Source organism: Triticum aestivum, chromosome 7B (genome assembly GCF_018294505.1).
Source record: "Triticum aestivum cultivar Chinese Spring chromosome 7B, IWGSC CS RefSeq v2.1, whole genome shotgun sequence".
Lineage (NCBI taxonomy): Eukaryota > Viridiplantae > Streptophyta > Magnoliopsida > Poales > Poaceae > Triticum > Triticum aestivum.
In genome coordinates, this window is record NC_057813.1 from 1,029,802 (window position 1) to 1,043,197 (window position 13,396).

Here is a 13,396-nt window from a genome sequence, read left to right on the forward strand (position 1 = left end):
AAAAGATCTTTTTTAAAAGAGATGATGTTACAGAAGAGACTGAAAGGGAACTAAGACACATTTGCCAAACAACTTATGTTGTTGACTTTGGTCCACTGCCCTTGGGCATTTACGCATAATTCGGAACACAAAAACAGTGCTGTATTGGTAACATTCTTGAAAGAATGATTACTGTTTTAAATACTTCCATAGAGAAAAACTAAGATGCTGAGAAAAACACAATTTTCTGATCCACCAGAAGTGCTTTCGGACATCCGAAAAGATTTGATTCCAGAAGGAACGGAACAATTCGCATGTACTTACGTCATAAGAACATAAAGTTAACTAATATCCATATGGGGTAGAACTAAAATGCTTAATGATACCAATGCTGGAATTCAGAAATGTTGGCTGCAAGATGCTATCCAAAAGACAGAAAAAAACCCTGCTCAAATAGTTCGAGTGCACAATTCCTGGAGTAGGCAAGGAGCTAACCCCAGGTTTCTGCTCAAACTCTCGTGCCATGTACAGTGGGACATGGTTTTCAGAAAAACAAAATTTTCCATTATGATCCTGAGTACATTCTACTTCCAAAATATTATTGGTTACATGGACAGGGAGATGCTTCTGGTTGGGGAACTTAAGTGCATATCCAGTGGCTGGGAAGAAAGGGCCAACAATAAAACAAGCCATATATTTCTTTGAAACGCCTATGTCCGCACAAAGAATTAGACTCAATTTATTTCACTTATTACTACATCACAATGAAAAGAACATGAGTCCAAAATAGTGAAATAGCATAGAGAAGTACTGCAATCAAAACATACGAGTGGTCATTGTAATCCACATTGATTCGATGAATGGCATACAAAATGTAAATCAAATATTATTGAAGGGGAGATTGTTGACCTGGTAGCAACGGTATCTTCCTATCAGAACCATGCGACTACAAAAAATCCTAATGTACTGAAAATACATCATGGGCAATTTCTTCAATAAACTAATATCAGATAAATGGCCTTCTCGACCAGCAATCTTCTCCTTCAGAATGTACCTGGGCACGTAAAGATACAAAATTACCGATCAAATATCTACAACACAAACTGAACCGAATCAAAAGCAGTTTTGGCTAAAAACTTTGCTGATATCAAACTGCTATCAAACAAATGGCCTTTTGGACCAACATAGGAAAGAAGCATAGGTTTCTCAATTTGGAATAGAAGAGCTCTTCATAAATCTAACAAACTAAACAAAAATGAAAAGACCTAGAGCTATGGGGGCTCACCAAAGACATGGAGGCGATCAGTACCCAATGGCCATATGCAAGGCCGATGCAGCGAGGATAAAGTAAACAATATGCAGAAGTAGAATCTGTGGCTCGAGCAAGAAAATAAAAAGTACTATCAAAAGGGGAAAACACAAACCTTAGAGGGAAATGTGGGTTCACCAAGAAAATGGAGGCGAGCCGATGAAATCTCCGTCACTGCATGTGAACCTGAAGCAAAGTAAATACAAATGTGCATCAAGATATATTAACATGTGATTTGGGATTTGCTTCATCCTTCGAACCCAACACTTGAATTTGTAACCTTCAGGGGTGAGCAATTTATGAAAGCATATCTCTCTCTAATTTATCAAATTCTTCTTTCTTATAATTGTAGATTCTGTACAATAATTCGAATGAATAATTGGAAGAGGGTTGGCCTGCTCAAACCTGACATGATGTGTGTGGAGAGAGAGAGAGAGAGAAAACCATATCTCAGCACCAACACGATGTTGGGGGGAGCCTTCTTCAAGAATCACCAACCTATTTATTTTCGTAACATATGCTTTTATCGCAGCTCTATCCAGTGGCCTAACTGATCGAAGGTTGATCACCTGTTAAAACATATCAGTAGAAAATAAGTTAGTATTCATGGCATGTACCATGTAGAGTAAAATCATATCGATAGTTACACTGAGAATATATTTTAGAAAAGAAGTTACCTCAGCACTGATTCCTTCCTCCGACAGTATTCAATAGCCTGTAAACAAACTGAGCATTATAATATGTCAAAATAAAAATGCTGAGAGAGTAATTCAATCCAGCAACAGAACATTCCATATTAGGACAAAAATACAAAAGAAAACCACAATTTCCAATGAAATCATTGCACACACCAGAGCAAAGCTGATATTGTTATAAAAATGTACTTCTTGCTACAAGGACAAAACCAGAAAAGACCATGTGCAAAATAAACTTTCTCGTCAATCTAGCTGGGGGCCTGTTCATATGAAGAAGAGAAGGATCAGCAAAGGAAATAACATATCAAGAAAAGAAAAGAAAAAATATTAGAATGTAAATATGTTTGCTCATCGATTACCTTCTGCCTTTTTGATAAACATATTATATTTTAATTTGCTCCGTTGTTTTCTTTTTCCTTTTTACCAAACTGCCATATATGGTACACGAAGAAGCATTTACCTGAAGGCATTAATATCTTTTTCAGCTTTTTAGTCTTACTGAATACTCCTGAAGGAGTCAAGGACTTGTTTGCTACTGTATATTAATAGGAGTAGGTAAAAGGCCAGTGTGGGTGAAAATATTATAAGGACAAATACATTAAATTCAATGACAAAATCAAGCTTTCAAATGATGCTTATGTGGTATTGCAACGAACTCCGACATCCAAATGTACTGTAAAATAAAAAAATTAACATCTGCTGTGAGCGAGCACAAGTATCGATCAATTTTACAATTGCTGATGCTGATTTAGATCCTAAGAGGCTATATTTCTTTATTCAACTGATATAAATAAATTAAATAAGATGAGAGTGAGACTACATACATAAAGCTGAATGTGCAAGATCGACATCATCCCCTAAGTGCTTCTCTTCTCAACTGCTTCCTTCTGGATGTTTTGAATGCTCAATGGAAAAAAAAAATTCAAAAATACATGGTCAGATAATTGCAACCTCAGTTTATTTATAGAAGAATGTCATTGAAAGAATTGCATCCAACCAAAAACAAACCTTAATTTGAGACATATAGTTTGATGCCTTACCTACAGTTGTAACCTTCTCAGCAAGTATGCCAATCTGCATGTTCGAACGGAATTTTCTATCGGAAAGCAAGCAGAGGTTTATACATCAGAAACTTCTATGAGAAGCAAGCAGAGGTTATACATTATATAGAGGAGACTAATAGAGAGTACAAACTCGATATTTCTTGCTGGTCCATACTTCCATTGTCGGCATGAAAATGAAGCGCTGCCACCGTTGCCGGCTCCTCCAAATGCCCATCAGTGTAGGCATGCTGGAGAACATACAGTACTGCACGAGTCAAACCGAAGAAGCAAAGAGCGTAGGAAAATAGACAATTGAATACTGAAAGAAAGGAGAAGATAACCACCATATATGTTATTTTGCACAGTTCATTACATGAGTCAAATTACAATGGTTATATTCCAAGGCCATCTGACAGTCCCTATTTTACAAAGCATGGCTTTGATGAACATACCAATCAGCTACTCTTAACGTTCCACATCACCTAAGCTAGCACTGATTGCAGAAAACTTACAATATTATTTAGAGGTGCTAGTTCAAACTATGACGAATTATTTGCATGGCTTATCATCAGCAGTTATGTTTTTACTGCCTTTAGTATTTTAATTAGGCTTCATTCAGAACTACTGCTGCACATTAAGTATGAGAAGGTAACATCAGGCAAAATATCACTCTAGGCACCGGTCAAGTTTCAGTTGAGAATTCACACATTATATAAGAAGTATATGTGATGATAGATTTGAATCTGAAACGAGATCATGCATACCTTGTAAAAACATCATCCGCCAAAGGGGCAAGTATCCCTTCTAACGTCAAAGTACCTACAATCAGTCGACGTGAAATATCACTAAATAGATCAAATAGATAGATTACAACCTACAACTCAAATAAATGGATCACACGTCTTTGCTTGAGAAGATTGTACTGCCAAAAAAAGAAAATCTTGAAAAGAAACACCAATATCACTAAACTTTACCCCAACACAATTGCAGATCCTATGCCACTTCTTTCATTATAATCAAACAAGAATTCAGAATATACCATAATGCAAATTACAAAAATTAGGGAGTAGCTTGAGGCCTGACTGAGTTGTAGGGGGAAATTAGGGCAGTAGGGAAAGGTAGCAAGCTAAGAGGAACATCTGCGCGTGGTGCTCACATATTGGGTGCTCAACATCGACGTCGTAGGGGGCGGGTTGCTGACATCCACCTGTACCTCCGTGTAACCCCCGACCTCCTCCTTGTCCGCCGCCGTATCTCCTTCCACAATGAAGCCTACGCCGTTCTCCTCATCTCCTACGCCCCGACTCTCTGCTCCGACTGCGCCCATGGTTCACCACGACCACGAGCGCCTGCTCCGTCCACTCGCACGCGATCTCGCGCGGGGCTCTTCTAGTTGAACCCACCTCGTTCTGGCCACCGTCAGCGGAGGGGGTGGGTAGGGGACGTCTGCCGGAGCACGGACTAGGAGCAGCCACACTCACGGTCGTTGCTACCAAAATTTGAAGGAGGAAGATGGGGGAGGGGAGGTGGATACCCGATGCGCTGCGCGGCGAGGCACGGTGGCGACCCCGGCCATGGGTCTCGATCGATCTGCCTCGCGGAGTGGAGGCAGGTCGCTGACGGGAGGGAGGAGAAGAGGATGGTGTGCGTCTGCGGCACGGGTAGGGGAGGCCAGCGGCGGCTAGGGTTTGCGGGACGCGATTGGACTTTCTCTCGGAGATTATTTTCGCTGTTTTTTTTCATGCGTGCGAGGGGATGCGAGGGCACGAGGGCCTGGCTAATTTTCGTAGGTTAACCGTCATAGATTTTTTTAGGACGATTTTATGTCGCTGAACCGTAGTGTTTCACAACAGGCCTCGTGGTAGCCTGCCGTTTTTTTTTTGGTCGGTCTCGAGGGAGGAAGGGGGGATCGCTGGGTAGCGGGAGGTGGGATGGAGGACGAAAATTAACCGTCTCTGGTGGGACGAAAATTGACCGGCTGAGACTACCAACTGCTCCATTAGGAGTAGAGATGTTGAATCTTCCTCCTCTTGATACTATCCTCAACATAACTTTCGGCATAGTATATAGAGATAGATTTCCTCTTTGTTAAAGAAAATTAGCCAGATGAACTTCATTCCCTTGTTTTTGAATTTTGAAGCTTCCTCCTCTTGCTTTTATTACTTCGACATATATTGAGATAGATTTCCACTTCGTTAGAGAAAATTAAGATGAGATTGCATCCAGTCAAGGAATTTGGAAGAATATTCAAATGTAATCTCAACCTAACTAGCATAATGGCATATAGATATATAGAGTAGCAAGCTTGTGTTGCGATTAAGGAGGCTAATTAAAACAAGCCGCTTCCACAATGTTTGTTTGACAAGCTAGTGTCGACAAGCATTATTTTATTTTATCCCAGCAATGCAAAAGAAAGAAACAATACAAGAAGCATGAGCACTACAAGCCAGGTGCTCTTTGTCGACGGGTAAAGTATAAGTTTTTTTTTCCTTGATGGGAAGTAAAGTGAAAGATAGATGATGAGGAGGCACAGATCTTCTAGCACCCAAATCAAATCAAATCAAAATTTAGTGTACGTGGCGTACGGTGGCCACTCACTATGCTACTACTTGCAACAACGTACATGTTGTTATCCCACAAAAAAACCGTACATGTTGTACAATAAATAACATGCAACACCGGGGCAGTTCGTACACCGCCAAGGGAAATCACTTACTCGTACATGTTGCAAAACGCCACCTGCTGCTCTTCCTCCTCTTGGCTCTTCTCTTGCCCGAGGCGCGTGCGGCTTCGTGCCACCCCGATGACCTCCGCGCGCTGCGGGGCTTCGCCGGGAACCTCAACAGGGGTGGAGTCCTCCTCTGCGCCGCATGGTCCGGCGCCATGTGTTGTGGGTGGGATGGCGTGGGATGTGATGGTGCCACCGGCCGTGTCACGGCGCTACGCCTCCCTGGGCGCGGCCTTGTGGGGCCCATCCCAGGAGCCTCCCTCGCGGGCCTTGCGCGGCTGGAGGAGCTCGACCTCGGCTACAACAGCTTGCAGAACATCTCAGGGGCGATCACTGTGTTGCGTGGGTGCCAGAACCTCACCACGCTAATCCTCGCTAGGAATTTCGGCGGCGAGGAGCTACCCAACGTTGGTATTATTGGTGGCTTCAAGAGCCTCGTGGTTCTGGACCTTGGTGATTCTGCTCTTAGTGGTAGGGTTCCGAAATGGTTGTCTCAATGCAAGAAAATGGAGGTGCTTGACCTTTCCCGTAACCAATTGGTCGGCACTGTCCCATCATGGATTGGTAGGCTTGACCACCGTTGCTACTTGGATCTCTCCAACAATACATTGGTTGGCGAGGTACCCAAGAGTTCTAAGGGCCTCAACACTACTAGATGTTCACCGGACATTGATTTCACTAACATGTCACTGTATCTGAAACGTAGCGGAAGAAGTAGACATCGCCGACAACATAAACATGCCCCAAATGTCATAGCTGGGACCAACAACATTGTCAGATCTGGTAGCAACAACGTTCTGGCTGGGAACGACAACACTATAATTTTTGGGAATGACAACGCCGTATCTGGGAGCTACCAGGTCGTATATGGGAATAACCATGTCGTAACTGGGAGCAACCATGCCGCATCTGGGAGCAACCATGCCGCATCTGGGAGCTACCATGTCGTGATTGGGAAACACAATATCATATCCGGGACTCACAATGACGTAGGTGGGAGCAAAAATATCGTATCCGGTAGTAAAAATGTTGTATCTGGGAGCCATAATACCGTGTCCGGGAAGAACCATTTCGTAACTGGGCACAACAAAGTCGTAACCTGAGGTTAATGGATGTACACATCATAGCATAAGTGTGTGCTGCAGCGTTCGCCCGTCCATGTTGACACAGGATGTACTTGCATGCATGACAAAGAATAAATAAAGAGACTCATATATTCAGAGCAAAACTGATCTATCAAGAATTTTAATAGCTTGAATGACATATCCAAATTAAACTCATGTATGTATGTATGTATGTATGTATGTATGTATGTATGTATGTATGTATGTATGTATGTATGTATGTATGTAAAAGGAAAAGGAGATGTGTCCCTTCCCTCTGCATGCCACTCACACGACTCACAAGACTTTACTTACACATAGGCAAAGAATGCATGTCCTCTTCCCAGGGTTATGCTTTGCTGCAAATCCATGCCGACCTGCCATACATACCCTCGGTCATTTCATGCCATGCACTGCACTGCACGCTTTCCATCATTGTTCTTCTCACAAGTATGTACGTAGTAAACAATGAGTAGATACAACTCCCAACAATATCAATCTCCATCTGAGCCATTGCGGACAAATGCTGCCTCCGCAGCAGCAGCCACAAACAGTAGGTCGGAGCCACGCCTGTCGCATCATGCACCGCACCAGGGACAGCTGCGTGGCCAACACGCTATGGGACACGTGTAGCGTTAGGATCGGCCGGCCTTAACAAGATGCATGGTGGTGCCACAAAGCTGTTTGGAACAAGTTGGTGGTGGTGGTGCTGCAACACTAGAAACCGCACTGCTGCAACACTGGAAAGTGTTGTTCCAAATCGTTTTCATGACTGTCCATGAGTCTCTCGTCACACCCTCAAGCTTGAAAACAACATTACGTAAAGCAACAACAGAGGAGGATACCCTGTTAAGGGGGATATCCTGTATATGTCCTCGTCTGCTCGGATGCAAATTGTTAATTATAACACTGTCAGCCATGTCAAGAGAATTTTTGGTGGAAATGGTGAAAACCACGGTTAAACTATCTTTTGAAGTTCCAAAAAATTCTCAAGAAAATACAGTATGTCGAAGAGATGCCTTTCTATAGACATGGTAAATTCCAAGTTCGAACATAAATTTATCTACCAAGTATGAAAAACAAAGAAATTCAAGAATGAATAATATCGAATATTATGCATAGTATCACACTAGTATCATATGCATGATACTAGTGTATGATAATATGTAATGGGTGGTATTATAAACTAGTATCATCCATATGATACTAGTCTATCACACAACCTTCACAAAGCATAATATCATAAAGTGAAAATCTTATTAATTGTTTGTAGAATCCTAATAAGAATTTGTGGACAAGATATATTTGACACTATGTTTTCTCAATTTACATGCTATGATATGGCATCATATTATCATACTCCCTTTGTTTCTAAATATAAGACCTTTTAAAGACATATTTTGGAGAATTGTGGCTATCTTTCCGTTTAACTGGACTACACGTACGCTGGATAGCCACAATCGAACGGAGAAATGAACCAGCTGTGTGCTACGCCAGCCAGCTACCGGTAGGATGGTAATTCCCCGTGGACTTAACTTTAGTTTTTCTCTAGAAACTTACAATCTACTCATCGTCTGTCGTATTTTAATAGTTTCAATTTTGGAGAAAGATGAGACGCTTGGACAAAGATGGTGTAAATAGAAAGACTAATCCTTGCGTCAGTAGTAGGCCAGTTTAAGATACGAAGAGACAAGCATGAATGGGCCACGACAAGTAAAATATAAGCCACCCATGAATTGCCACCCACGAATTTCAGTGGATCAGCCACTTACTTGTAGTACGTGGCCTGGCCACTCACTACCACTTGCAAGCCACACACTATAAGACACCATGTATCACCCAAGTAGTTTGTACACCAAGAGCACTTGCCAATCACTCGAGCAGAATGAATCCCATGGCCAAATGCTACCTGCTGTTCTTCCTCCTTTTGGCGGTTCTTTTGCCTGAGGCGCGCGCAACTTCGTGCCACCCTGACGACCTCCTTGCGCTGCTGGACTTTGCCGGGAGCCTCAACGGTGGGGGTGTCCTCCTCCGTGCCACGTGGTCCGGTGCCACATGCTGCAGCTGGGAAGGTGTGGGCTGTGATGCCGCCAGCGGCCGTGTCACGGCACTACGCCTCCCCAGGCGAGGCCTTGGGGGGGCCATCCCAGGAACCTCCCTTGCAGGCCTTGCGCAGCTTGAGGAGCTTGACCTCAGCTCTAACAACTTTCACAACATCTCAGGGCTGCTCGCCGTGTTGCATGGGTGCCAGAACCTCACCACGTTGATCCTCACCAAGAATTTTGGTGGTGAGGAGCTACCCGGTGATGGTATTATTGGTGGGTTCAAGAGCCTCAAGGTGCTGGCCCTTGGTGACTGTGCTCTCAAGGGCAGGGTTCCAGAATGGTTGTCCCAATGCAAGAAAATGGAGGTGCTTGATTTGTCCCGCAACCAATTGGTCGGCACCATTCCATTGTGGATTGGTCAGCTTCACCACCTTTGCTACTTGGATCTCTCAAACAATTCATTGGTTGGCGAGGTACCTAAGAGTTTGACACTACTAAAGGGCTTCGCCACCGTTGGGCGTTCAGAGGGCATGACTTTCACTAACATGCCATTGTATGTGAAGCATAACAGAAGCACACTCGGACGACGACTTAACGAGCTCCTAAATGTCATAACAGGGACCAACAATGTTGTGAGATTCGGGAGAAACAATGTTGTATCCGGAAACGATAATACTGTCATATTTGGGGATGAAAACACCGTATCTGGGAACAACCATGCGGTATACGGGAATCACAACACCGTATCTGGGAACAACCATGTCGTATCTGGGAGCAAGCATGTTGTATCTGGGAGCAGGCATGGTGTAACCGGGAGTAGCAGTGTCGTATCTGGGTTCAACAATGGCGTATCTGGGATCAACCATGTCGTATCTGGGAGTAACAATATCGTATCTGGGAGCAATAATGTTGTATCTGGGATGAACCATATCGTAGTTGGGAATAACAAAGTTGTATCAGGAGCTTAATTTTATATATAATTAAGCCCTTATATATACATATTGCCTCCTCTTGAACTTCTCAACTATCTGAGGAGTTGAGATGAGATTATGTTCAGCCTTTGTAGTTTGTTTTTCTGCTACTATCCTAGGCCATGAGATACTATTCGATAAATAAGGTACATAAGTTGCCACACGAGATGTGCCTGCCTATGCGTCGCATATGTTGTAATAATCGAATCTTTATGGTCCATGTATTGTGTATGGAGAAATATATTATGGTTTGGCTGGTATTGTGTATCGGGAAAGACGTGATCTCCAAGCTGGTGGTGTGTGGCAACTTATTATTCCTTGCCCTCTTGGAGGTGTTGTCTCTCCTTGTTTTATAGTATTGTGCTTTAATTCATTCATACATCAAGGGCTTGTTCGGTTGCCTGCATCGTTTTTTACTTTGCATACTTGTCCCAGTTGGGCCTGACTGAGCAGATGCAGGGTAAAAATTATGTTGTGCACATCATTTGGTAGGCTGCAAATAGGTTGGCTGCATTGGGGAAGCAATTTTTGTCTGGCGTTCGGAGGCCTGCATTGGTTGGGTTGATGCACTACACCGGGTTTGATTGTATACACTAGACATGGTTAAGAATTAACAGCTACACATGATACATAGAGTTACACTAGAGTGCCTCGATGACAATCGTGGACGATGGTCGCCGCACCGCGTCCGACGCGATGAGCATGGAGTCGCGGGCAAGCAATCCCATCGGCGGCATGGCATACTACTTGCTAGCATTGTCGCCATAGGGGAAATCCATGAGAAGGGACGAGAAGGAGGGCGCCGAGGCAGAGGGCGGTGAGGATAAATACAGTGCACACGCCATGGCGGTCTTAGTGTAGTAGGACGCGGAAGAGGAGGCCGCGATGCCGACGATGGCGGTAATGTAGTAGGATGTGGGAGGGGGCTGAGAGGAACTCGGTTGGAATGCCAGTGTAGTAGGACACGGGAGAGAATGCAGAGAGGAATGACATCGGCGACAGCGCCAGTGTGGTAGGACACTGGAGAAAGGCCGGGAGGAAAGACGTTGTTAGGGATATACCCCACGGTGTGACCCGGCCGGAAAGTGGCAACTCAACGATGTCCTGGCCGATGGGCCAAAGAGAGCAACAAGGCCCAGAAGGCGACTTACAAAAGGCCGGCTTAAGAGGGATAATCATTGGGCCGGCTCATCCAAGAAGAGGCAAGACCTGGCATGGAAAGCAAGACCCGGACTAGTATCTGGCTTGTAATAGAAAATAGACTAGTCTTAATCCTACTAAAACTCTACATGTAAGCCAGCGCCTTCAACTTATATAAGAAGGGACAAGGCATCCCAAGAGGGTAGGTTAAAAAGAGACAAGTCAATAGCTCTCGAGATAGAGGTAGGGAAACATCGCCCTTGTAACCGAGATCATCATCATCAATAGCAATCAAGCAGGATGTAGGCTTTTACCTCCACCGCGAGGGGCCGAACCTGGGTAAAACTTGCGTCTCTCGATTCCGACCAACCCCGTTCAAGCTACTATCTAGCTGCGATGGCCTCGCGACTAAGTCGTTTTTCGAGGACATCTGCCGTGACAAAACCACGATGATGTCGTCAGTGTAGGAGGACGTAGGAGAGGAGGCCGAGAGGAATAACGTCGGCGGTGACGTCAGTGCAGTAGGACTCATGAGAGCAGGCCGAAGATTGAAATATAAATCTGCTTGTCTACGGTCGTCGAAACAGAAAAAGTACAACACGAAAATCATGTGAAACTGCAAGATGAAGCTACTGGACAAAGCAAATTTCAAATAATCGACCATGCGTGATGACTTTGGCAAAATTCATACAATATGTTAGAGTTGTGTCGAATATTATTGTACAAGTTAGGTTACAGTTGGACTTGGAGTCGTACGGTGTGTAGACAGAGTAGGAGTCGTGTCCAAGTAGGACACTTGTATTCTAGGCCTCTCATATATAGCGGGGGTAGACACACGATGTAACCTATGCCAACGTAATAGCACGGGCACGCGGGGGAGCCGGCGGCGTGTGCCGGCGCCCGGGCGGCCAGGGTGCGGTATTGTGATGGTGTCACGGGGAGGAGCGTCCGTAGTCAGGCCCCGGGGATGTAACCATGATGGTGAACCTCGTTAACAAATCTCGGTGTCGTGCTTGTGTGATTGCTTGGTCCTCAGTAGAAGACGGAGTGCCTCAGATTATTCTAACACAATATAGCTCCAAACATAAACACAAAAATAAACATTTGTTGAACAAAACTACGAATCGGCCACCTAAATGGAACCACAACATTGATGTGCTTCTTTTTTTATAGACCTTATCTCGTATCGAAGCACCATTGTGCACACTAGAAATGACAGATTACGAGTTAAACCAACAAACCATGAGCAACCTCAAGTACACCACGTATCTCGCCGTCTGGCCGCACGAGGTTGCATCGATGAAGCCACCCACGTGCGCTCTTTTGCTTCGCCTGAGCCTGGATCGCTGGAGATGGCCAAATTGAGCGCTTTCAGTAGGTCTGGCTCAGAGGCTAATATCTGTAAGAGTAGAGTGTTAGCTCAGTAGTTGGATATGCGGTTGTGCAGCCTAACGACCCGAGTTAATTTTCTATAATTGATAGGTGATGCATAAGGGTTTTTTCTCATTTATTGAAGATCAAATATGGTGCATGGTGCAACCACTCATCAAGAAATATTTTGATACTCATTTTAAAAATTTTGAGGATCATATTTATCTTGGTACTCATACTAAAATGACTGTATGCATCTTTGTTGATGCATATGCTGGGAAGTAAAAATTTCTCCCTTTTTCTTTTGCAGAGAGAGTCTTGGCTCATTCGTTGGGTATGCGGTTGTGCAGACCCGAGTTCAACTTTCAGAATTGACAGGTGATGCATAGGAGATTTTCCCCATTTATTCAGGACCAGGCTTGGTGTGTGGTGAAACCACTCATCAAGAAATATCTTGATACTCCAAGGATCATGTTTATCTGGTACTCATACTACAATGGCCGTATGCATTCTTAGTTGGTGAAGAGGTCAGGAAGTGGAAATCTCTCCCATTTTTATTTTTATTTTTTGCAGAGAGAGCCTTGGCTTAGTCGTTGGGTATGCGGTTGTGCAGCCTAACGACCCGAGTTCAATTCCCAGAATTGGCAGGTGATGCACATGGATTTTCTCCATTTATTAAGGATCAAACTTGGGTGTGTGGTGGAACCACTCATTAAGAAATATGTTGATGTTCATTTAAAAAAATATAAAGATCATGTTTATTTTGGTATCATACTAAAATGGCCGTATGCATTCTTAGTGTAGAGGGCGGGAACTGAAAATATCTCTCATTTTTAAATTAATCCCTCCAGAACCCTAACCGCCTCCCATCGCCTCTCCTCCCGCTCCTCCCCTCCCCTGCCGCCGGCAGAGGGCGTGACCAGGTGAAGCCCGGCCAACGCCCGCAGCGGCAGGGCTCTTCCGCCCCCTCACGCGTGGATCCGATGCAGCCGGATTTGATGGGCAAGTGCAT

The 13,396-nt window shown here is 44.2% G+C and overlaps 2 protein-coding genes and 2 long non-coding RNA genes across 4 annotated transcripts; 2 read left to right on the forward strand and 2 right to left on the reverse strand.

The window, feature by feature from the left end:
• Window positions 1-809: 809 nt before the first annotated feature.
• Window positions 810-3,038, reverse strand: LOC123158534 (uncharacterized). Its single transcript, XR_006479347.1, has 5 exons — window positions 3,024-3,038; window positions 2,808-2,870; window positions 1,966-2,003; window positions 1,404-1,857; window positions 810-1,033 (listed from the first exon to the last, which is right to left on the reverse strand). It is a non-coding gene; the product is annotated as an uncharacterized lncRNA (long non-coding RNA).
• Window positions 3,039-3,263: 225 nt separating this feature from the next.
• LOC123156169 (uncharacterized) lies at window positions 3,264-4,693 on the reverse strand. Its single transcript, XR_006477895.1, has 3 exons — window positions 4,561-4,693; window positions 3,791-3,845; window positions 3,264-3,274 (listed from the first exon to the last, which is right to left on the reverse strand). It is a non-coding gene; the product is annotated as an uncharacterized lncRNA (long non-coding RNA).
• Window positions 4,694-5,696: 1,003 nt separating this feature from the next.
• LOC123155956 (phytosulfokine receptor 2-like) lies at window positions 5,697-6,898 on the forward strand. The gene has a single exon (XM_044574121.1). It carries the CDS (start codon window positions 5,697-5,699, stop codon window positions 6,855-6,857), a length of 1,161 nt encoding a protein of 386 aa, XP_044430056.1. The 3' UTR covers window positions 6,858-6,898.
• Window positions 6,899-8,724: 1,826 nt separating this feature from the next.
• Window positions 8,725-10,132, forward strand: LOC123160701 (phytosulfokine receptor 2-like). Its single transcript, XM_044578545.1, has one exon. The coding sequence runs from the start codon at window positions 8,743-8,745 to the stop codon at window positions 9,868-9,870; it is 1,128 nt and encodes a 375-aa protein (XP_044434480.1). The 5' UTR covers window positions 8,725-8,742; the 3' UTR covers window positions 9,871-10,132.
• The last annotated feature ends 3,264 nt before the right edge of the window (window positions 10,133-13,396 follow it).

What these genes read in the sequence shown, in the direction of transcription:
- LOC123155956 (XM_044574121.1), top strand. Translation starts at nt 5,697, where the DNA reads ATGCAACACCGGGGCAGTTCGTACACCGCCAAGGGAAATCACTTACTC.
- LOC123160701 (XM_044578545.1), top strand. Translation starts at nt 8,743, where the DNA reads ATGAATCCCATGGCCAAATGCTACCTGCTGTTCTTCCTCCTTTTGGCG.